This window comes from Vulpes lagopus, chromosome 18, assembly GCF_018345385.1.
Source record: "Vulpes lagopus strain Blue_001 chromosome 18, ASM1834538v1, whole genome shotgun sequence".
Taxonomy (NCBI): Eukaryota; Metazoa; Chordata; class Mammalia; order Carnivora; family Canidae; genus Vulpes; species Vulpes lagopus.
The window spans coordinates 9,453,872-9,476,891 of NC_054841.1; the positions used below are offsets into that span (position 1 = coordinate 9,453,872).

The following is a 23,020-nucleotide window of genomic DNA, read 5'->3' on the forward strand; positions in this document are numbered from 1 at the left end:
TTCAAACATACAGCGAAGTTGAAAGAATTTTCTAGTGAACACCCATATCCTCTGCATGAAGATTCAATCACCGTGATACTATATTTGCTTTATCAAAGATCTTTCCATTACCATAAATTTTTCATTGAAAAAGTAACAAATGCACAGAGTGGAAAAATTCAAACATTTCAATGTGGTATCTAATGGAAAATTTTTCTCCTTCCCACACCAGATTCTCGACTCCCTTCCCCGAAAGCAATTATGTGCTTACACATGCTTACATGTATAGATTTTCCTTCTTTTCTTTCTCGATTCTTTTTAATGGGGTCTTAGTCTATAGACAAGTGGTCTTGTATGCAGTGGTCTTATAGCTGGTCTTCTCTTTCCCTTTTTCTTCCATTTAACAATATATCTTTCAGGATTTTTTCCATAAAGTTTATTAAACACCTACTATGTGCCAGGTACTTTTTCCACACAGTGGGTACCCTGACAGGGTGGAATAGTTTCAAGCCACCATCTGGGGCTAAAGATTTAGAAATCATTCTATATCAGCTGATGTGAAACTACTTCATTCTTCTTTTTTTTAACATTTTGTTTTTAAGTAATCTCTAACCGAGTGGGGTTGGAACCCACAACCCAGAGATCAGGAGTCACACGCTCTACCAACTGAGTCAGCCAGTACCTCTAAACTAGTTTTGTTTTTGTTTTTTTTTTTTAAGATTTTATTTATTTTAGAGAGAGATGGTGCATGAGTGGGGGGAGGTGCAGCGGGAGAGGGAGAGAAGAATCTCAAGCAGACTCTACGTGGGGCCCAACGTGGGGCTCAATCCTAGGATCCCAAGATCATGACCTAAGCTGAAAGCAAAAGTCAGAGGCTTAACCAACTGAACCAGCCAGCCAGGCACCTCTAAACTAGTTCATTCTTTTTTTTTTTTTTTTTTTAAGATTTATTTCTTTATTTGAGAGGGAGAACATGATCAGGGGCAAGGGTAGAAGGAGAGGGAGAAACAGACTCCCCATTGAGCAGGGAACCCAATGTGGGGCTCGATCCCAGGACCTGAGATCACGACCTGACCCAAAGGCATCCATTTAACTGACTGGTCCACCCAGGCATCCCAAAATTAGGTCATTCTTAGAGGGACTTTTAATCCAAGGCTTAAATGGTTGTAAGACCCAGGTGATGACAGTGAAAGCTTGGCCACCAGACACCAGGAGATCAGAAGCCAGAACTACAGTTTTGTTTTGTTTTTTTGGGTTTTTTTTGGGTTTTTTTTTTTTGGGGGGGGGGGTTTGTTTTGTTTTTTTGTTTTGTTTTTTTTTAAGATTTTATTTATTTACTCATGAGAGACACACAGAGAGAGAGGAAGAGGCAGAGACACAGGCAGAGGGAGAAGCAGGCTCCATGCAGGGAGCCCCACGTGGGACTGGATCCTGGGTCTCCAGGATCACGCCCTGGGCCAAAGGCAGACGCTCCACCACTGAGCCACGGAGGCATCCCCAGAACTACAGTTTATCAGTTCTGGGAATTCTTAGGTATTTTCTCTGCCGTAGATGAGACTCAGATATTCCACATTTATCTGTTTATTTTTTGACTCTGCACCTTGTCCTCTATTCTATTATATTTTGCATACCACATGGCTTCTACCTAGGTTTTTAGCTTTTTCCTGATTTCAGTTGAGGGGAGCCCCTCTCTGGTCTTTTTCTACAGCTCAATATTTTCAACACTCTTTTGGTTACAAGTAACAGGAAACACACAAAAACTAGCAGAAGTAAGAACATTTCCTGGACAGACACTAGGTAGTTTCCAGAATCTGAGAAAGAAACATAGGTCATAGCTGCTCTGGGGACCTTGGGACCTAACCCAGGGAGATGGTCTTGCATGGCTTCTTTTTCTGCGATCATGCCCATCATGGCAGGCCTTTGCTTGGCCTTATTCTTTCTTCCTGCAGATGGTTTTCTGTACATGACAGAAGGATATGGGCACAGACAACTCCAGCTTAATGTCATCCCAATTCAGCAAACCCAGAGGACAGCCCTTTTTCTCTCTATGCTTTGACATATACATAGTCCAGGAATAGTTCACTGAGGCACATGCCCAGTGCTAGAGCAGCTCTGGTCTGGGGATACTGTGAGCTAGGACGAGCCCATCCTGCCCACCGGCCATCAGTAGCTTTCTAAAACTAGCTGTCAATCCTAGACTTCTTGGGGAGCTTCCTGGGAAATCTGAAACTGGCTCCATACTGGAAGGAAGAGTCAAGTCACTCCAGATTGGTACATGGTAGGTTTAATAAGTAAGGGAACTTGCACACGATGCTTGTCTTGGGTAGCTGCAAGAGAAATAATCTCCGCACCCTCCTGCCAAACCTTAAAGCTTAATTTTTAAATTTTTTAAAAAATTTATTTATTTAAGGCACCTGGGTGGCTCAGTAGGTTAAGCCTCACCCTTGGGTCATAATCTCAGGGTCCTGGGATTGAGCCCTACATTGGGTTCCCTGCTCAGTGAGGAGTCTGCTTCTTCTTCCTCTCCCTCTGCCCCAACCCTGCTTGTGCTCTCCCTCTCTCAAATAAGTAAATAAAATCTTTTAAAATATTTTTTATTTATTTATTGGGGGGAGGAGGAAGGAGAGAGGGAGAGACGGTCTTAAGCCAATTCTGCAATTAGCATGGAGCCCACCCCAGGGCTCAATCTCCTGACCCTGAGACCATCACCTGAGACAAAACCAAAAGTTGGACACTTAACCAACTGCTCCCCACAGGCATCCCTTAAAAGTCTACAGAGAGACCTTAACGGGTTCAGTCATGGACCATCCAGATGGTCACAAGCACCACATCACTATCTCAAGGCTATGTCCTTGGGGCAGTTCCTGGGAGCCAAGAAGGCAAGTAGAACCCATATTTCAAGGACTGAGGAGGGAGCGAGGAGCCTCCAGTTGCTGGGTCCAGCTCACAGGTCAACCAGTGGTCACATCCTCTAGATGACCTCACTCAACACTGCCATTCCCACAACTAGCTCCCAAAGGAAGGAGGGTAGTGTGGTTATACAAAACCATAAGTGTTCACTGCTGAGGCCTTGAGCCTCTGCTCCCTCTGCTAACTATCTCCTACCCTGAGCTGAGCATTTCCTAGATGATCTTTGGGGATCCATTCCACCGCCACCCCTTCAGCCCATATGCTCCAAATGGGGCTGACACACCCCCTCCATAAGGGGAAGGCATGGTCCCATGCTTGGTCAATGAAAGCATCCCGTGACCTTGGGTCAAAGATACTGGTCTAAGGCAAGGGTCAGCAAATTCTTTCTAAAGCAACAGAAATAGTTACTGACTTCAACAGAAATCTTTGATAGTAAATATTTCAGAGGTAGGGGGCCTCCAGTCTCTGTTGCAGCTACTCAACTCTGCACTCTTAGCACAAAAACAGCCCTAGACAATAAACATCAACGAATAAGCTTGTGTTCCCACAAAACCTATTTGTAGAAACAGGCAGTGGCCCAATTTGGCCCACAGACCATAGTTTGCCATCTTTTGGTCTAAAGGATGGGCCTTTGGCCCATGATAAGCCAATCAAGCCTAAGAAGGGCTAAATCCTGAGACTTTTGTTTGAATGATCATGAAAAGAGCACTTTCTCTACCTTTCTTTTCTTTGGAGCTATGAGGATATAGGGCTGGCACTGCCCCCAACCTCCAACTAAAGATGCATTATTAATCTATTGCTATGTAACAAATTACCCCAAAACTTAGTGACTTAACACAAAGAATATTTATTACTTCAGAGTTTCTGTAGGTCAGAAGTTCAAACATAGCTTAACTGGAGCTTCTGTCTTAAGGTCTCTCCCAAGGCTATAATCAAACTGTTGGCCAGGATTGGGGTCTCATCTGAAGGCCCAGCTGGGGGGTGTGGATCTGTTTGGGGGTTTTGGCAGGATTCAGTTACCTGGGGACCACTGGGTTGAAGGCCTCATTTCCTCACTGGCTGTTAGCCAGAGGCAATCATCAGTATCTTGCCACATGGGCCTCTATCTGTAGGGCAGCTCACAGCATGGCAGCTGGCTTGCCTCAAAACAGGCAAGCAAGAGAGAACAAGATATGGTGAGTAAGAAGGAAGACAGTCTTTTTGTAATGTAATCTCAGAAGTGCATTTCATCACTTTGTCCAAATTCTGTTTGTTAGAAGTGAGTCTCTAGGTTCAGCCAAGAGGAAGGGATTAGCCAAGAGCAAGCCCATGGGGAAGTGGGGCTCTTTAGGAGCTGTGTCAGAAGCTGCCTGCCCCCATGAGAGAAGTACCTGAGAGTAAACCAACACACAGCAAAGCTGTGCTGAGAGGAGCAGAGGAAGACAAAGCCAGCATGATATTTGAGCCCCTGGATAAAGCTAGAGCTGAAATAAAAATGTACTCCCAACTTTCAATTCTTTGGCACAAATTATTGTTTCTTCCTAAGGAACAAAAGGAAGGGTGTTTTATTATTGCAAACATACAATCCTGAATGGTAGACCCTCCACTACAGAAGTTGAGTCAAAGGAAGCCTTGAGTAGCTCTAGTAGTTCATAGAAAAAAATCATTTTTCATAAACTGTTCCCTCTGTGCCAAGTAATGCCCTGAGCACGTTACAACTACTATCTCACCAACCCTTATGGCAGCCCTACACTGTAGACAATGCAATAATGCTCTTTTTACTGATGAGAAAATTAAAGTCCAGAAATATTAAATCATTTGGGAGCACCTGGATGGCTCAGTCAGTTAAGTATCTGACTTTGGCTCAGGTTGTGATCTCAGGGTCCTGGGATCAAGCACCCTGTGGTGATCCCCCACTTAGTGAGGAGTCTGCTTCTCCCTCTCCCTCTACCCCAACCCCTACTCATGTGTGTGCTCTCTCTCTCTCTCATATAAATAAAATCTAAATATAGATAGATAGATATTTACATATAGATATATGTAAAACCATTTACTCCATGCTACAGAGCTATGACTTGACCAGTTCTAATATAAAAGTTTATATTTTTTAATATTCTTTAGGCTACATTATTCCTTAGTGAGTGTCTCTGGTGAAAAAATCATATATTTTAGTTCTTTGTAGACTATAAGCCCAGCACCTCAAGTTAAATACATTTACCCTATTGATTGATTGATGGATGGAGCCATAAGCTCCAGAATTTTCCTTATAACTTTGAGAGGAAAGCAGCATGGGTATTTATTGTATCCACTTGTTAGGTGGTAACACTGAAGCCCAGAAGTCATGGATTCAACACCAGCCCATACTGCCAGACAGGCAATGCCAAGATTCACCATCACACTCAACTTCCCCATTCCATTTGCAACCTAGGACTCATGCCCCTAACAGAAAAGGGAGAGAGGAATTGGCAGGACTCACACCTTTGCAATATGGCAAGTTGTTTGGCATCAACCAGAAATGAGCATAGCAGGAATAGGGCTCTGTCCAAAACTGTTAACCGTACCCCAACAACCAATGTGTTCTTTTTAGGACTAGAATCACTAATGTTTTGTGAGCTCTTTTGTGAATAATTCATACATTCACAATGTTCAAATAGCAAAACAAAACAATATAGGGTGTTATACATTGAGATGTCTCTTTCCCATCCTGTGTCCCTTCCTGATCCATATGGATAACTTCTTTTCTTTCCTTTTCTTTTCTTTTTTCTTTGTGGTCTTATTGGATCTTCCCCAGTAGCAGACCCTGAGACAAGGATCAGAGAACAAGTAGCTTATTTGAGAGGTGATCCCAGGAAACACCCATATAGTGGAATAGGTGGGGAAGTGACACAAAGGAGTGAAAGAGCTGATACAGACTGTTATCGGCATAGTTGCCACTGCAGGCATCTGGCACTTACTCCTGCTGGGGACCCCCTGGGAGGCAGGAAGGAACTGAACTGATGCCTCCGAGTTATCCATTGGTGGGGCAAGGGAGCTGAGGTATTTATCCACCAACTCCCAGCATTTGCTGACTGAGAGCCACTCCTGAGGTGGTAAGAAGACAATAATAGCCCATGTCTTTCAGGCTGCTGCACAGTTGGGCAAAGTGGATGCTGGCAAATAGAGAAAACCCTCAGGGTGAAAAAATGCTAAGTACTGAGAGCTGAAAGTTAGTCCAGCATGCACCAGGGTGACCAGGGCGAGGGGATAGGTATGGGGTGCCAACAGCAATTGCTGCACTCCATAGCCTTCCCATGTCTCTCTATACAAACATAAGCAAATATGAATATACTCTTCCATTTTCCACTTCCCTTTTGTAAAAAAAAAAAAGTAGCATACTATATACACAGTTCTATCCCTTGCTGTTTTCATTTAATATATTCAGAAAATCTTAACCATATTAGTACATATAGAGATTCATCATTCTTTCTTTGTACAGCTGCAAGTTATGCCACTGTGTGGTTTTACCACAGTTTATTTGGCAAGTGACCTGTAAACAAATACTTGGGTTGCATCCTGGCTTCTGCAACGTCAGAGAGTGCAGCAATGAATAATCTTGTAGAGGAGGCATTTTATGGGTGTGCCTGTATATCAGTAGGATGAATTCCCAGAAGTCCTCCAAGGTTTAGCTGTGCACACAGCCGCCGTATTAGAGCCACATTCCCTGACTCCTTTGCAGCTACTTGTGACATGTGACTCTAAATTCTGACCAATGGGACACAACCAAAAAGTCTCTCTCTCACACACACACACACACACACACACACACACACACTCTAGGTCACTCTATAAAGGGCAGCCTCTTGCCTTCCTCTTCCTCTTTGCCTCTTTGCCCCTTCCCATGGACTAGATCATAGGTGTGGATGTTTGTCTTGAGAGAAACACTCCAGGGGACAGTATAGCAATAAGCTAGGAGATGGGTCCCTAGATAATCTCTTGGAGCATCATCCATCGGAAATAACCTTCTGTTTTGTCACTTCTATTTGGTGACACAGCCCCTTCTGTCTTTTTCACAGATGTATCCCCACCATGCCTAGTGCAATATAGATATTACGGTCAATCACATTTACAATCATTGTTATTATATTTTAGAGTAGTTTTCAAAGTTAGTATAGTGTTGGGGAGTAGGTGGATGACTGCCAATAATAATTATAAGGAATATTCTTCATTATTTATTGTTTACTGATCTCTTTACATACATTTTATTTATTTTATTTTATTTTTTTATTTTATTTTATTTTATTTATTTTATTTATTTTAATTTTATTTTATTTTATTTTATTTTATTTTATTTTATTTTATTTTATTTTATTTATTTTATTTATTTGAGAGAGAGAGCATGTAAGCAGGGGGTATAGGAGCAGAGGAGAAATCTTCCTGGCTCCATGTTCAGCGCAGAGGCCTCAATCTCCCAATCCTGAGATCATGACCTGAGCTGAAACCAAGTTAACCAACTGAGCCATCCAGGTGCCCACACTGCCTTTTAATACTCGGGAAAACCATTCGAGGTTGGCAGAATTATTATCCTCATTTTACAGCTGAGTCTGAGGCTCAAGAGTTAAGGGACTTGCTCAAAGCACACATCTGTGGAGAGCTGGACTCGGGTGAGATACTCCCTGTAGAATGTTCTAACGCAGCCCCCAGCACGCAGTGAGCGTCTGTGAGCGTTCACCGTTTACATTGTCAGAGTCATTCCACTGCCAGTGTTGCTGCTTCTCGGGTAAGGAAAGGTGAAGTAACCTTCACTTTGTCACACCAAGCCTGGGATCTGCCTCTGGATGTGTCCACGTTGAACAGGAAGAGAGGAGAAAGGAGAAGCAGAAAAGGGTTGAGTGTGTCCTGCTGGCCTTACACGGCGGTTGCACCTCCTTCCCCCACCGCCTCCTCTGCCTCACTGCCAGCATTCCGCCCACCTCCAGCCAGACTGAGTTTCTCCAAAAGGACCATCTCTTTACCTCCTGGTCTTTGCACAAACTGTCCCTTCTGCCTGAAAGCCTCTTCACCTCACTTCTCCACCTGCCCAAGACCTACTCGTCCTATACATCCAGGCTCCTGAATCCACCGGTTACAGGAAGCTTTCTCTGACCACTGGGCCAACCTTTACCTTTACACAGTCTTGCACCTGCCTGTTTGCTCATTGTCCCTCCTCGTTGCTCCGTGACTTCCTTAAAGACTTGCTGTTGCGTTCCTGGATGTGAGCATGGTGTCTCACAACCAGACAGAACCCAGTTAATGTTTATTAAACAAAGGAACGGCTCTGGAGCAAACCCTAGTGGACAGTGTCAGAGCCAGGGTGACTTTGTGGCCTAAGACATATAGAAACAGAGAATCTGCAGGTGACACTTGGTCTGGGTGATCCCAGTGTTGCCAGAAAGGGATCGGAAATTCACATTTCCCAGGACTAAGGAAGACAACTGGCAACCCCGGTTTTGCCACACCCTGCCCCAGGTCTAGCAGTTTACAGTTCCTAATTCTTGGACCACATTCCTTTATATAGTTCAGGAACCAAACCTGTAGGAGCCAGCAGGTGAAGTGGAGGCTGTTCTCTCTAGAAATAAAGGCCCTGATCCACTGTGTCACCCACACAGTATCCTCCTCCAGTAATTCATTTCATCATTTCAGATTCTAAGCCCTGAAGGGGAGGAGCTGGGGTGTGGGAGCAGAAAGGAGAAGTGAAGATCTGTGTAGTGGTTGTTAACATTTTCAACCAAGACTGTGCCCTAGTGACTTTTTTTAACTAGTTCCCCCCCCCCTTTTTTTCTTTCATTTTCATTTTCAAAGTTACATATGTTGAGGGCTGCTTGGGTGGCTCAGGAGGTTAAGCATCTGCCCTTGGCTCAGGATCTCAGGATCCTGGGATCAAACCCCTCATGGGGCTCCCTGCTCAGCGGGTAGCTTGCTTCTCCCTCTCCCTCTGCCCCTCCCCGCCCACTTGTGCTCTCTCGCTCCCTCTCTCTCAAATAAATAAATAAATTCTTAAAAAACTAAAAGTTACATATGCTGATAGGAACATAAATTGATACAGTCACATGGGAAAATCGTTTGGCAGTTCCTAGGAAAGTTGAAGGTGAGCAGATGCTGGGATCCAACTATTCCTCCCCACACTGCACGCCTCAGACTTAGCGCACGCAAGAGTCACGGGGGGGGTGGGGGGGATCTTGCTAAAATGCAGATTCTGGGCACAGAGCAACTTACACACAAGAACCAGGAAAGCTGTGTAAGAATTTTCATAGCTATGTTTGCTCATAATTACCAAAGTGGAAACCACCCGTTGGCAGTGAAGGTGTAAAACGTGTTTAAATTCGTGTGGAGCTTATGCAAGAGTAAAAATCAGCTGCACTGCCTGCACACCATGGTGAATCTCACAAACTTAAAGAAGCAATGAAAGGAGGTGCTGGAGTGGCTCAGTGGGTTAATCGTCTGCCTTCAACTCAAGTCATGATCTTGGGGTCCTGAGATCAAGCCCTGCATCCTCTCCCTGCTCAGTGGGGAGCCTGCTTCTCCCTTCCCCTCTGCCCCTGCTTGTACTCCCAGTCTCTCTCTCTCTCTCTATCAAATAAATAATAAAGTCTTTTTTAAAAAAGAAAGAAGCAATGGAAGGAATATTAGCCATGCAGCAAAACTAAGCAACATTATTTAGGTGACAAATCTATTGGTTTTTTTTTTAATTCAAGTATAGTTTACATACAGTAATAAAACTATTTTTAAATAATAATTGCACAAAATTAGAGCTAGTGGAAGAAGGTGGCAGAAGGCAGAAAAAGCTAATGGATGGGAACATGTAAAGAGTTTCTAGAACTAAAAAAAATAAATAAATAAATAAAATTAAAAAAATAAAAAAAAGAGTTTCTAGAACTAAGAACGTTCTAGATCTCAAGTTGTTGATTATAAGGGTGTTTGCTTTATTCCATAAATCGCACCTATGTGTTTTTTACACTCTTGTGGGTGTGCCAAATTTTATGATTTAAAATTTTTTAACTTAAGAGATTGCCGAGAAGTATATACCTTATATGTCAGTCATTCAGACAACTGCTGTCCAGTCCCCAGGAATAATTCATGTTACCAGTTCCCTGGTCTCCTCTGCATTCATGTGTGTCTGTGTGTATCTGCATGTGTTCAATTTAATAGAGAAATGCTGTTATATATGTATGTTTTCACTATGCTATTGTGTGTGCATGTATGTAAAAACATACATACATATATCCGTACATTGTATATGCACAATTTATGTGTGTAAAAACATACATACACACACAATAGCATAATTTGTGTGCTGTTCTGTCCTTTGAACATTTCACTTAACATATCTTGAAGAACATTGCATATCAGTGCACAAGGAAATAACATTATTCTCGTAATGGTCATTTGGAATGTTTTCCATTGTATGACAGAACCATAATTTAGTTATTTTAATTATTGCTTTTTCACTATTTAACTATCAAGCAATATGGGAATACTTCCCCCCTTTTTTAAAAAAAAACAGATAATACGGGATGCCTGGGTGGCTCAGTGGTTGTTGAGCATCTGCTTTCGGCTCAGGGCATAATCCTGGAGTCACAGGATCGAATCCCACATCGGGCTCCCTGCAAGGAACCTGCTTCTCACTCTGCCTATGTCTCTGCCTCTCTCTCTCTCTCTCTGTCTCTCTCATGAATAAATTTAAAAATTTTTTTTTAGGGATCCCTGGGTGGTGCAGCGGTTTAGCGCCTGCCTTTGGCCCAGGGCATGATCCTGGAGACCCGGGATCAAATCCCACGTCGGGCTCCTGGTGCATAGAGCCTGCTTCTTCCTCTGCCTATGTCTCTGCCTCTCTCTCTCTCTCTCTCTCTGTGTGACTATCATAAATAAATAAAAAAATTTTTTAAAAAGTTTAAAAAAAAATTTTTTAAAAGATAATACTAAGGATCACATCTTCTTATCCAGACACAGAACACTGATGCTCTCCAATCCTTCCTCCCTCAAGCTGCTACCCCTGCCATCATCTTGCTTAACACATAGCCAGTGCGTATCCTTCTAGTACTTTTTATTTTCTGGATTTTTATATTTCACCATTGAAAGCACATATGGATTTGAATAGGTGTTTGACTCTATCTGTGTGGGACTTGCTTTGTCTTCAGTGCACTATATTTGGAGCTCTAGCCATGCTGGTGTACATAAATCTGGATGATTATTTTATTTGCTGCCTGGTAGTCCATGGTATGGCTAAACCCTAATTTAACCTAACCGGTCCCCTGTTGTTGGGTAGTTAGGTTATTTCTCAGTGGTTTGTGTGTGTGTGTGTGTGTGTGTGTTTTGTTTTGCTTTTTTTTTTACTACGACAGTGGTGTTGCCACAAACATCCTTGGATATGCTCCTTTGTGCGCATGGGCAGACCTTTCTCTGGAGAATGCACGGAGAGCAGAATTAATAGATCACTGGCAGGGCACATTTAAAAAGGTATTGCCAAATTGCCCTCTGAAGTGGCTATAAACATTCACACTCCCACCAGCAATGCATTAGAAGACCCAACTCCCTGTGTTCTTGCTAACGGTAGATGTTACCAGCATTTTTAATTTTTATTGATCTAATAGGGGGAGAAAAGAGAGGAATTTATGGTTATTTAATATTCATTCCCTCATAATTAGTGAGGCTGAATACCTCTTTATAGGTTGGTTGCCCAGAATCTGCTTTTAACAAAATCACCAGGTCAGTCTTCTGCATGTGGATGTCTGAGAAGCCCTGAAATCGCAACCCGCTCCTTAACAAGGTCCCCAGGTGATCTGTATTCATGTTAAATTTTGAGACTCACTGGAGTCAGAATCTGCATTTAACAAGGTCCCCAGGTGATTCTCATGAAGTGCGAGAAGTGCAGTGTGGGGGAGGAATAGCTGGATCGTGGCAGATGTGCACCTTTGCGAATATGTGTGTGTTTAATCTTTCCTGTTCAGACAAGATAAAAATGGAATTTCAATTTATTTTAACTTGCATGTCTTTCATCATAAGTGAGCTTGGACTTTTTTTTTTTTTTCTTTTTCCCAACTCTACGAGCCATATTTTTTTTCTGGGAACCAACTGGTCACCAATGCTTTATACTTTGCTTCAAACACGCCAAAGCTGATCTTCGTAGAGCCTTTGTTTGTTATCTCCACCAGAAATGCTCTCTCTGGTTCTTGCCATGGTTGCCTATTATTATCAGGTTTTAGCTCAAAGGTCACTTCTAGCCAAACTCAGCAACCCTCCCCAATACCACCCAGTCACTCTAGGTTCCTACCACCCCATGTCATCTTGATTGTGGGCACCCATCTTTATCTGACATGACCTCATGCACTCATTCATTCATTCTCTGGCTGCCCTGCTGGGTCTTCTTGATCTTGCATATTACTCTATACCCCATACCCAGAACAGAGCCAGGTAGTAGTATGAGCTCAAAAAATTATCAGTTGAACAAATAAATTCCTGGCAGAGAAAAGAGTCAGATTTGCTCCTGCCTTTACACGCATTTGGAGAATCATTTGTACCTGGATAAACATTTATTCATTCATTCCTGTATCCATAGTGGAGAAAGGGAGCAGAAAAGAGGAAGTCAGGTGAGCAATGACTTTATCTCTTAAAAAAGAGAGCAATTAGTTGAGCAATATTAAATGAATGAAGTTCTCATTTAATATACATGTAACGGGGCTCCTGGGTGGCTCAGTTAAGCATCCAACTCTTGACTTCCACTCGGGTCATGATCTCAGGGTTGTGACTTCAGCCCCACGTCAGGCTCTGTGCTGGGCAGGGAGCTTGCTTAAAATTCTTTCTCTCCCTCTCCCTCTGCCCCTCCCACTGCCTTCCCTACCCAACCCCCCACCCCTGACTCATGCTGTCTCACCCTATTTCTCAAAAAATAATAATATACATATATTGAAACTGGTATGAAAAGAATGGAAAATCTGCAACTCAGAAGGGTTGAGTGAAGACACAGGCTTGTTTGCTTCCAATTTAGTTCCCATGGACAACAATATCTGTGCCTACTTAATTGGAACCACCAATTGTAGATGACTGTGAGCTATTGTTATACATAATAACTTATTAGTAAACTAATACATTCACTCTATTATTATAAATAGACACAGTTAACACTTAGGGAGTACTGCCTCGGCACTAGACATTGTCCTGTGTCCTTTGCGTACAGAAATTCATTCGCCCTCGCTGTGTTAACATTGCCATTTTATTGATGAGAAAACTGGAGCACACAGCAGCTTTCCCGAGGCCATACAGTCACAAAGCCAGTTTTCTAACTCATGCTGGCTCTAGTCTATGTGTTATTTACATTTTACTGCCTCTCAGGCTTTATAATGCTTTGAAAAGAGATATAGAGAGATGAGAATCTTTCATATAATCCGTAAGTGCACCATTTATCTCTTGGCAAAAGACTTAAGTTATAAAAATTATAGAGATTTTCCACTTTTCCTTTAAAAAGTGACAAGCATTGAAAATTTGACTTTCTCTTGAAGGGGACTACCTAACAAGCATTTTTTTTTTTTAAGATTTTATTTACTTATTCATGAGAGACATGGAGAGGCAGAGACATAGGCAGAGGGAGAAGCAGGCTCCCTGCAGGGAGCCCGACGTGGGACTCCATCCCAGGACCCTGACCACTGAGCCAGGCATCCCACAAGCATTAAAAAAAAAAAAAAAATTCAGGATCAAGATGATATATAAAGAATGAAAAAGTAACTCATTGCCTAGAGAAACATCCTGTGGTGAAAGTATTTTGAAATGCATGTTTGGCCATAGTTTCCTTGTTCTGTAATTTTGTTGCTGAGACAAGGAAAAGGTATCACCTGGAAAAACCTCATTCTGCGTGTTTAAACTTAAGCAACAGAATTTTCAGATCGGTTTAAACATTGTCCAGTGGGTTTGAAATTCATCTGTTAAAGATATAGTGATGCGCCCTCTTCAGTTTAATTGGCAAAGGCCCCAGTTTGAGTATCAGGGAAGATGAAAATTTACAAGCTGCATTTCAAAAAAAAACAAATAGTCAACTTGTATAATTGATGAATGGGATTGGAGGAAAATCGTGACTTATCATAGCCAATGAATGATACCCAGCTTTTACTTAGATATCTACTGTATGAGTTATATATATATATATATATATATTTTTTTTTTTTTTTTTTGGAAGCTCTATGCCCAGCGTGGGGCTTGAACTCACAGCCCCTAGGTCCAGAGGCACATACTCTACTGACTGAGCCAGCCAGGTACACCTGTATTTTTTTTTTTTTTCAGATTTTCAGTTATGACACTTGAAGTCAAGCCATTAAAACCAATCATGGTAGTGAATTCAATTTACAGCCATAACTTTGAACAGATGTATTAAAAAGTATTACAAAAAAAAAAGTATTACAATACCTTCAAAAAATGAAAGAAACTTGATCAGTTGCTGTCCTTTTGTGAAAAACAATTTTTGCTTTGTTTTTTGTTGAAACCGTACATGCAGGGAAAATGCAAATCCAGACCGTAGTGAAATATCATTGAATATTAATTTGACATCCATACGTTAATTAAGACATCTGAAAATACCGAGTATAGTAAAGGACGTGGCTCCCCAGTATTTCTTATTTGGCTGGTGGAAATGTAAACTGGCGCCACCACTTTGGCATAATCTCTTAAAAGTCACCTACCATCCAAAAATGTGTGTACAGTCACTTAACCTTAACCTCTGACACTTCAGAAGGATCCCAGATCATAGCCACACGATTCACAAAGACTGGGATACAACCCAAGCGTCCATCAACAGGAAGGCAGATGAATAAACTGTGCTATTTTCACACCATAGAATATTACCCAGCAGTCAGACGAAGGACAGTGACAGCAATCTGGATGGTTTTAGCAATATAATAAATGAGGGAGGGATTCGTAGAAAATTACATACCCTTAAGTTCTTTAAAAATTAAAATGGTGTTTTAAGATTACATGTAGGTGCAAAAGAGCTTGCTGAAAAGATAAAGCAAAGGAATGAAGTACGTGGGGTTTAGGTTATGCTCCCAGTTTTGGGTGATGGGTTCCCTGGTATTTATCATATCCTAATAAGCCCTGGGACAAACAAGCAGCCGCACAAACATAAGCCAGCAACGGATCAGTAATGACCAGGTGTCATGTACCAAGGATTGATCCAACTGAGTGCACCTGACCTGACAAGATGCTATATAAATATTTTTTTGATGCTATATAAATATTAAATATAAACCCATATACTCACTTCAGGCAGGTATCGGATACCTCCTCTCCTTCTGGCTGGGTAGCTTCCCCTAGAGGCAGCCCCTGTCCCTGCGGGAATCCAGTATTCTGCTGAGACGTCCCACAAGGCACGATAACCCTAAGCACAGACCTAAGTTCTCAAATGGCTTTATACATGTGTGTAGGTAGGCAGATGCACATCCCAAAGAAAAATTTTAAAGTTGCTTTAAAAAAAAATTTATTTGGCTCTAAAATTTAACCTTGGGGCACTTGGCTGGCTCAGTGGGTAGATAGATCCCGGGACTCTTGATCTCTGGGTGGTGAGTTCAAGCCCCACGTGGAGGGTAGAGATTGCTTTTCTGAAAAGTCCTAAGGAAACGGGTAAATAAGTACATTTAACCTTGAGTGACATCACCTGGCATTACACAACCCTCCCTAAAATCCATTCAGCCACGTGAAAATCAGGCCGGAAGTTGGAGGAAACCAGCTCAGTTTTTGAGAAACGTAAAAAACCATCATCTCACAGGCCCTGCCCTAGGAGTTGCCACCGGCAACCCCACAGAAGGGCGGGCGACAGGCGGCTGCTGAGACCCCACGGCGTACCCCACAGCGTAGACTGTCGGCAGGGGCGCTGTGAGATAACCCGGATTCAGGCCGAACCCGGCTCTTTTCTCGCAAGGGCCCCCACGTGACTCGCAGGTTTGGGCAAGCTTAGGGCACTGCCCCGCCTCCAGCAACTTCCCCAATTTGTAGAAAGTAAACACCCGAGGGACGTAGGTGGCTTCCTTTGCTCCCTGTTGGATGTCGCTCACCTGCTGCAAGGAGGGGTCCCCCTCGGGTCTCATCAAGGTCCCAGCCAGTCTGAGCATGAACGCCAATTAGCGCACCCCGCCCCCCAGGACCCACGCCCCCGTCACCTGCTGGGCGGGCCGCGCCCCTGCCGGCCCCAGGCTTCCTGCGCGGGTGGTCCTAGGCCTGGGGCGCCCGAGTCACCGCGCCAGGGATGGGGGGGATGGGGGGATGGGGGGATGAGGGGGTGGGGGGCGCCATCTAGAAACGCAGACTACTGGGCTCGGCCGCCCGCCGGAAGCCAAAACTTTCAGAATCTGCATTTTTAATGGACTCCTCCATAAAGTGGTTCCTCTGCAGTTGGAGACTCTCTAGCCTCATTTAAATTTTAAATGCAGAGATGCTGGAGGTCAGGCCTCTCAGCCTTGGCTGCACATCAGAATAACCTGGGGAGCTTAAAAAATAAAATAAAATAAAATAAAACCAATGCCCAGGTTTCCGCCCAGACTAATTAAGTCAGAATCCCAAAAACACGGCCGGTGCAGCAGCAGCAGCAGCAGCAGCAGCGGCCGTGGCATCACCTGGGAGCTCGTTAGAAATACCGAAGCTCAGGCCCCCACCCCAGACCCACTGAGTCAGAATCTGCATTTTAACGAGATCCCCAGTGATTCGCGCGCACATGAAAGTTGGAGGAGAGCTGTGCTTCTGAAATTTTAATGGGCAAGCGAATCACCTGGGGATCTCGTTAAAATGCAGACGCGGTTTCCCAGACCTTAATGTGCCTGCGAATCACCTGGGGAGCTTGTTAAAATGCAGATTCTGATTCGGCGGGTCTGGGGCGGGGCCCGAGAGTCTGCATTTCTAACGAGCTCTCAGGTGGTGAGGCTGCAGGGGCGCGGAGCGCGCGGCCCGGGGACCCCCGAGGTCCTGGCTCCGGGCCAATCAGCCGTCAGGGTTCTTGATAAATCGCCCGGGCTCGGCCGAGGAGCAGAATTGCCGGGACATGCGCGCTCCGGCCGGGGGAGCGGGGGGGTGACTGCCCAACTCCGGGAAGCGGCTGCGGGAGGCAGGCCCCTCTCGCCATGTCGCGGCGCAAGCAGGCCCGGCCTCAGCACCTCGGGCCCCGGCGGCCGCAGCCCGCGCGCAGGGAGTCCGCCGAGGCCGCGCCCGCGCTGGCCGGGGTGCCCGGTGAGTAGCGCCGCGCGCGCCCCGGGACCCGCGCCCTCGCCCCGCGCCCCCGCCCCGCGCCGTTGGAAGTTGCACCTCCTTGCAGATGCCCCGTCTTCTGGCAAACTCTGCGGCTCCGTCCCCGCGCTGGGAAGCCGCGGGTCCCCGGGAGGATGCGCCGGCCCGGGTCGCCGGGTCCCCGACCTCCTGGTGCTGGCCTGGGGCGGCGCGGCCGGGGGAGGGGGGGGTGGCCGGGTGCTGGAGGGGGGAGCAACGGCGAGGACCGAGCAGACGGAGTTCTGGTCCCCTCGGCTTGCGGGGGGTCAGGTGCGTAAGCGCGGAGGCGCAGAGGAGGGGGCCCTGCAAATGCGCTGCCCAGGGAGCGCCTCGCGGAGGTGGGCGTCGAGTAAAAATCCGACGAGGGGCTTGGAGATGCGGGGGGGGGGGGCGCAGAGGGCACTGCAGGCGCAGCGCAGAGACCGGGGACGTCAGCGAGGCTACAGCCGGGGATGGGGGGCACCTGAGGTCTGACAGGTGATGGGAGGACTTTCCCTTTTATTTATTTATTTTTTTTAAGATTTTATTTATGTGTATCAGAGAAAGAGAGGCAGAGGGAGAAGCAGGCTCCATGCAGGGAGCCCGTTGCGGGACTTGATCCCGGGACTCCAGGATCACGCCCTGGGCCAAAGGCAGGTGCCAAACCGCTGAGCCAACCGAGGATCCCCTCCTGTTTACTTTAAATGAAGCTCTGGAGGGAGGGGTGCGTTGAGCAGAACAGTGCACGGTCGGGCTCTGCGGGCTGAGCCGGCCGCCAGGTGGCTGGAGAGGAGGGACGAGGGGAGGGGGGGACCCCGGGGCTAGCCTAAACCCTCAAGGTGGCATTTCTCACCCAGTGGCCGGTGGAGCCTCCGCTTCTGAAGAAGCTGCAGGTGGGCAGCTTTGCTAACCCGCTAAATGCCTCGGTCCACCCTTAGCTCGCACACCCCCCCCCCCGTTGGAATCTCGGGGGTGAGGTGGGGTTGCGGAGCCTGCATTTCTAAGGCGCTTCCTTTCTGATTATCTTGCCCTCTGATTAAGATAACGTAACTTCCACTCGATCTCCTCTCCACCCCCCACCCCACCTTCGCGATTAGCTGATAACCTCTTAGTTCCAAGTGAACTTCTTTCTCCGTCTCCCCCTGGGTTTTTTCGGCCTAGAAAGGGAGCAAGGGGCGGGGGGGGGGGGGGGTCTCCGCGAATAAGGCTCCCACCTCCGACGGTGCAGGTAGGTCCCGTGGGCTTGGAGGACCACAGGCCGAGGAGGTAGTGGAGGGGAGAAGTTCAACGAAGCTACTTTGAAACGACAGTCCCTAAAACTAAAATCTGGCTGGCTGGAGCCACCACTAACCAAAACACCATTAACTGCCTTTGTGCCCCCAGGATTGTAATGGACACGCGTTGCCTGGGGAGGGTCTTCCTGGGAAGGGGGATGGGGGAGGGGGAGGGGCCCCCTGCTGATCCTCTGTAAAAGAGGAACTGGAGAATGTTGTTGGGGGTGTTGAATCTTGGGGCGAAGCAATCATAAAAGACAATAACCTGAATGACCCCTGGCTGTTGCTCAGTTAGTGCCATGGGCTCCTTTTTGTTCTTGCACACACTGCTGGGGAGATGCCTCCTGGAGACGCCCTCTGTTCCAAGGCTGAGGGTGCTCTGCATTGTGAGGAACTTGGGATGCCCCCTGTGGGAGCAGGACACAATCAGAATTAAGCACCAGCCACCACTGTAGAGAGAAAGCAACCTTCCAACTGATGTGGTTTTTTTCCTCCTGCATTTTAGGTGCGTCAAGGGCCACTGTTAATTTGCAAATGCCTTTGTGACTCAAATAGGTTTTTGGAAGAAATAAAATGGAGCAGGTCAACAGGTAGACTTCAGTCACGACCAGTAATAAAAAAAAAAAATCGACTTAAAAAAAGGGTAACCTTAAAAGGAACAGTGGTTTTTCATAGGGCTAAAATGTTGACTGTGCTAAACTGGAGTCTATTATGTGGTCCACCCCCACTTTCATGCTAGAAGGGTCTCTGGCCCAGCTCATCAGAAGAGAGTGGGTTTCCAGCCTGGCTTGGCTTCTGGGAGGTTTAAAAGTGAGGACGTCTCCTTGGGAGGCCCTTTGTGCATTGGATGGCTGCTTTATCGCCTTAACCCCATCTCTTCTGCCTGTTTCCAAGTCTCCTGGCCCAGTGCATTTTGCTCCCTTGCAGAATCTGGTGGCTCGTGTGTACACATCATTAGACAAAATCTATGTTTATGTAGCATTGACTTCCGTACCAGGTCCCTTTACATATATTAAAGGACTTAATCTTCACCGAAACCTAGGAGGTGAGGGCCACGATCCCCATTTTAGATGTGGTAATTGAGGAACAGGGAAGGTGGAGTAACTTCTCCAAGGTCACACAGCTAATAAATGATAGAACTGAAATTTGAAACTTAGCTGGCTTTCCAGTTCCTGAAACAGTGCCTTAACCTCTCCCTTCGATTTCACTTTTCAATCTCTTTTGGTTTCTCTGGGATTAAAAATCCTTACCCGTCTAATGGTTTTCTTAAATATGAATTGCTAAGGTTTTGGGTTTCCTCTTAAGGTTTCCCTTAAGGGGCCTAGTGATGGGCTTCCTTCAGATCTGGCAAGTGTGGGTTTTGATCAGCTGAAAACTTCTAGCCCTGCACCCTTTATTCAGCATCTCTGAGCCAGTTTACTTTCTCACTGAGCAGTTTTGAAAAGGATAGTTGCCAGATCAGCATCAGCGGGAACTTGTTAGAATGAAAAATTACCAGCTGTACCCTAGATCTACTGAATCAGGAACTCTAAAGGTGGAGCCCTAGCCACCTGAGCCTTAACAAGCCCTCCAGGTACTCTTGATGGGCAAGTTTGAGAAGCCTTGCCTTGGCGTTGGGCTCCTCCTATTGTGCATAGGAATCACCTGGGGATCTTGTTAACGTGCAGATGGAATCTGTTGGCTGGGACCTGAGGTTCTGCATTTCTAACAAGCTTCCAAGTTATGCTGATGTTGGAGTTCTGGGGACCACCCTTTGAGAAGCAAGGACTGAGAGTCTGACAATCACCGGGGCAGCACTTCAAAAGTGCAGGTTCCTGGGACCTATCCTTAACCACCCTCCCCCCTGGTAATCTGGGGTGAGCCCTGGGAAGCTACATTTAAAACCCACAATTCAGGTGACTGACACAGGTATGGGGGGCTCTCCTGTATATTGTAGGGTTATTTAGCAACATCCCTGGCCTCTACCAGTGAGGGGCCAGTGTTCCTTATATGTGTGCATATTACCATCAAAAATGTCCCCAAGCAGGGGCACCTGGTGGGGGCAGGGCTCAGTGGTTGAGCGGCTTCCTTCAGCTCAGGGCCTGATACCCAGGTCCTGGATCCAGTCTGTGTCAGACCCCCTGCAGGGAGCCTGCTTCACCCTCTGCTTGTGTCTCTGCCTCTGCTGTGTGTCTCATGAATAAATGAATAAAATCTTTAAAAAAAAAAAAAAAAAACTCTAAGCATTCCCAAAGGTCACCTGGGAGCAAAATGACCCTCAGTTGAGACCCATAGGATTAGGTCACTTTGTTCAGAGCCCGTTATAGGACTTTGAGCACTACCATCATTAAGCTGTGACCCCTGAGGTCCTCCATCCCTGAATAGTACTTACAAGGCACAGGCTGGGTGATGTGCTGAGAATTTGCATTGTTAACTCTACAGCAGGTCAGTGATCCCTTTTTCAGAGCAGTAAACAGAGGCTCAGGTTAAGTTTTTTTTGTTAGCAAATAGCTAAGCAAGCCCCGTGCCCAGAGCTGAAGCCTTCACCGTATTCACTAGCTTCTCAAGGGAAACAAACCTTGACAAACCTCTCACTGAGCATAAAATCCACCTTCTGTATCTGGAGCAAAAAGTCCCAATTTTTGGCCTCTAACTTCTATGTACTAGTAAATTTTGTTTAAGATTTCAGACTAACAGCACAGCGCCTCTTGTTCCTTGGGTTTAAATCTATTTGGAAAGCACTCCCTTTCTAATCTTTTAGGAATGCTTGGGTTTTGTTACAGAAATTTTTAAACCTCCACATTAGGTTGAACCCCATGAAACTATCTGACCATTGTGGCCCCCCGAAAAATGTCAGTTTCACATAGTTCTACACAGGAAATGATCCCATGTACCTGGTGCTGGGCTTCAATATCCATTATACGCAGCCAGTCTGGTTTCTTCTGTCCAGCTATTTCCCCTGCCCTGGATTGTTTTGAAGCAAATCAGATATCTAGACACCTTGTAAATAACCATCCCTGAACTAGGAGAATGTTCTCTAAAAACTCTAATTTCATCTTCACACCCCCCCAAAAAAAAAAAAAAAAAGTGTCCAGGCTTTGTCATGGTCTTACATGGCTCTTATGTTTAAAATTAGAGATCCCTGGGTGGCTCAGCGGTTTAGCGTCTGCCTTCAGCCTAGGGCATGATCCTGGAGACCCGGGATCGAGTCCCATGTCGGGCTCCCTGCATGGAGCCTGCTTCTCCCTCTGCCTGTGTCTCTGCCTCTGTTTCTCTCTGTGTCTCTCACGAATGAATAAATCTTTAAAAAAATAAAATCAGGACCCAAGTAACCTCCTGATCACGCAAGCCCTCCTCTCCAGGCTTTGAGTCCAGTTTTTCTCCTCCTCCCTAAGTGATTTATTGAAGCAGTGGCATTTTGTCCAGGAGATCAGTGGTGCTTGAAGTGTGGTCTGTGACCTACTGAGTGGAGACAAAACCAATTCAAATTGAGTAAGCTTTCAAAAATAGCTTGACGTTGCTGGACCAACCTTGTATCATCTCTAATATTTGGCCGTTGTTGTGTATCACTTGTAATTCGTGTTATCGTTATAATAAAATCAGCTTGTGGTCCAAAAATCTACAAACTAAGTCTTCACTGGGTCATTTGAGAAGCCACCATTGCAAAGTTTGGCAGCTTGAACCTTGCCAGTTGTCTGTCCTGTTACTATGTCCCTTGTCTCCTGTATTTCCTGGAAGTTGGTAGTTCAAGAAAGGAATTCTGTAAGGCCAGAGTTTCTGTGGCTTTCAATTTTGAAGGCTTTTATCTATCTGAGAGCAAGAAAGCACAAGTGGGGAGGGTGGCAGAGGGAGGGAGAAGTAGACTCCCCAGAGCAGGGAGCCCAACAACGCAGGGCTCAATCCCAGGACCCTGGGATCACGGCCTGAGCCAAAGGCAGTTGCCTAACCAACTGAGCCACACAGGTCCCCTATGGCTTTCCATTTTAATGGTTCTTTTTTTTTGGAGAGGTGATGGAGGTAAAATAAGCCTGCTTATATTGTAAGACTTCCCATGGTGGTTATATTTGAGAAATTAATACTTTTTTGTCTCCATTTCAGCTTCAGAACTAGATAATGATGTTCCCAAACCAACTTGTCCCTCCACGGACAGCAGTGATGCCCAGAAAGCCCCTGCCTCGGCCCCCCCCTCAGAGTCCAAGGAACAAACCGTGACCCTCGGAGAAAGGACGTTCAATTGTTGCTACCCAGGTGAAGCATCAACTTGAATGTACGGAGCCCCTTCTGGGGGGGGGGAGGGGTCACTGGTGGGCGAGCTGGGCCTGACTGATCCTCGGAGTCCTTGTCACACTCCGTGTAATCCCCATACAGGAGCATTCTGTGCCTTCCAAGCATCCTGTGGCATCAGAGCTCGGTGTGACTTTCCCCGAGAACTTCAGGTTTATAGTAACTTATTTTTGAGGCTGTATTTTGAGAAAAGCTGATTTTTTTTTTTTTTTCCCTCCTCCAGGTTGCCACTTCAAAACTGTTCATGGCATGAAAGATTTGGACCGACATCTGAGAATCCACACGGGTAGGTATCCATTCATTTGTTTGAAACTTTAATGTCGAAAAAAAAGGAAATGGATATGAATTTAAGTGCTGACATATTGCAGTGAGCAGGACAGAAATGG

At 45.6% G+C, this 23,020-nt stretch overlaps 1 protein-coding gene across 2 annotated transcripts in view; it reads left to right on the forward strand.

The window, feature by feature from the left end:
• ZFP64 (ZFP64 zinc finger protein) overlaps positions 1-23,020 on the forward strand; it is an 89,259-nt gene that overhangs the window by 53,297 nt on the left and 12,942 nt on the right. Inside the window, exons 1-3 of one of the 2 annotated variants that reach the window (XM_041732965.1) lie at positions 16,792-17,082; positions 22,449-22,598; positions 22,858-22,920. In XM_041732965.1, coding sequence (XP_041588899.1) covers positions 16,977-17,082; positions 22,449-22,598; positions 22,858-22,920 — 319 coding nt within the window. In that variant the 5' untranslated portion in view covers positions 16,792-16,976. Of the gene's footprint in view, positions 1-16,791; positions 17,083-22,448; positions 22,599-22,857; positions 22,921-23,020 lie in introns of those variants that run through there. The other variant, XM_041732964.1, reaches the window with a different exon arrangement.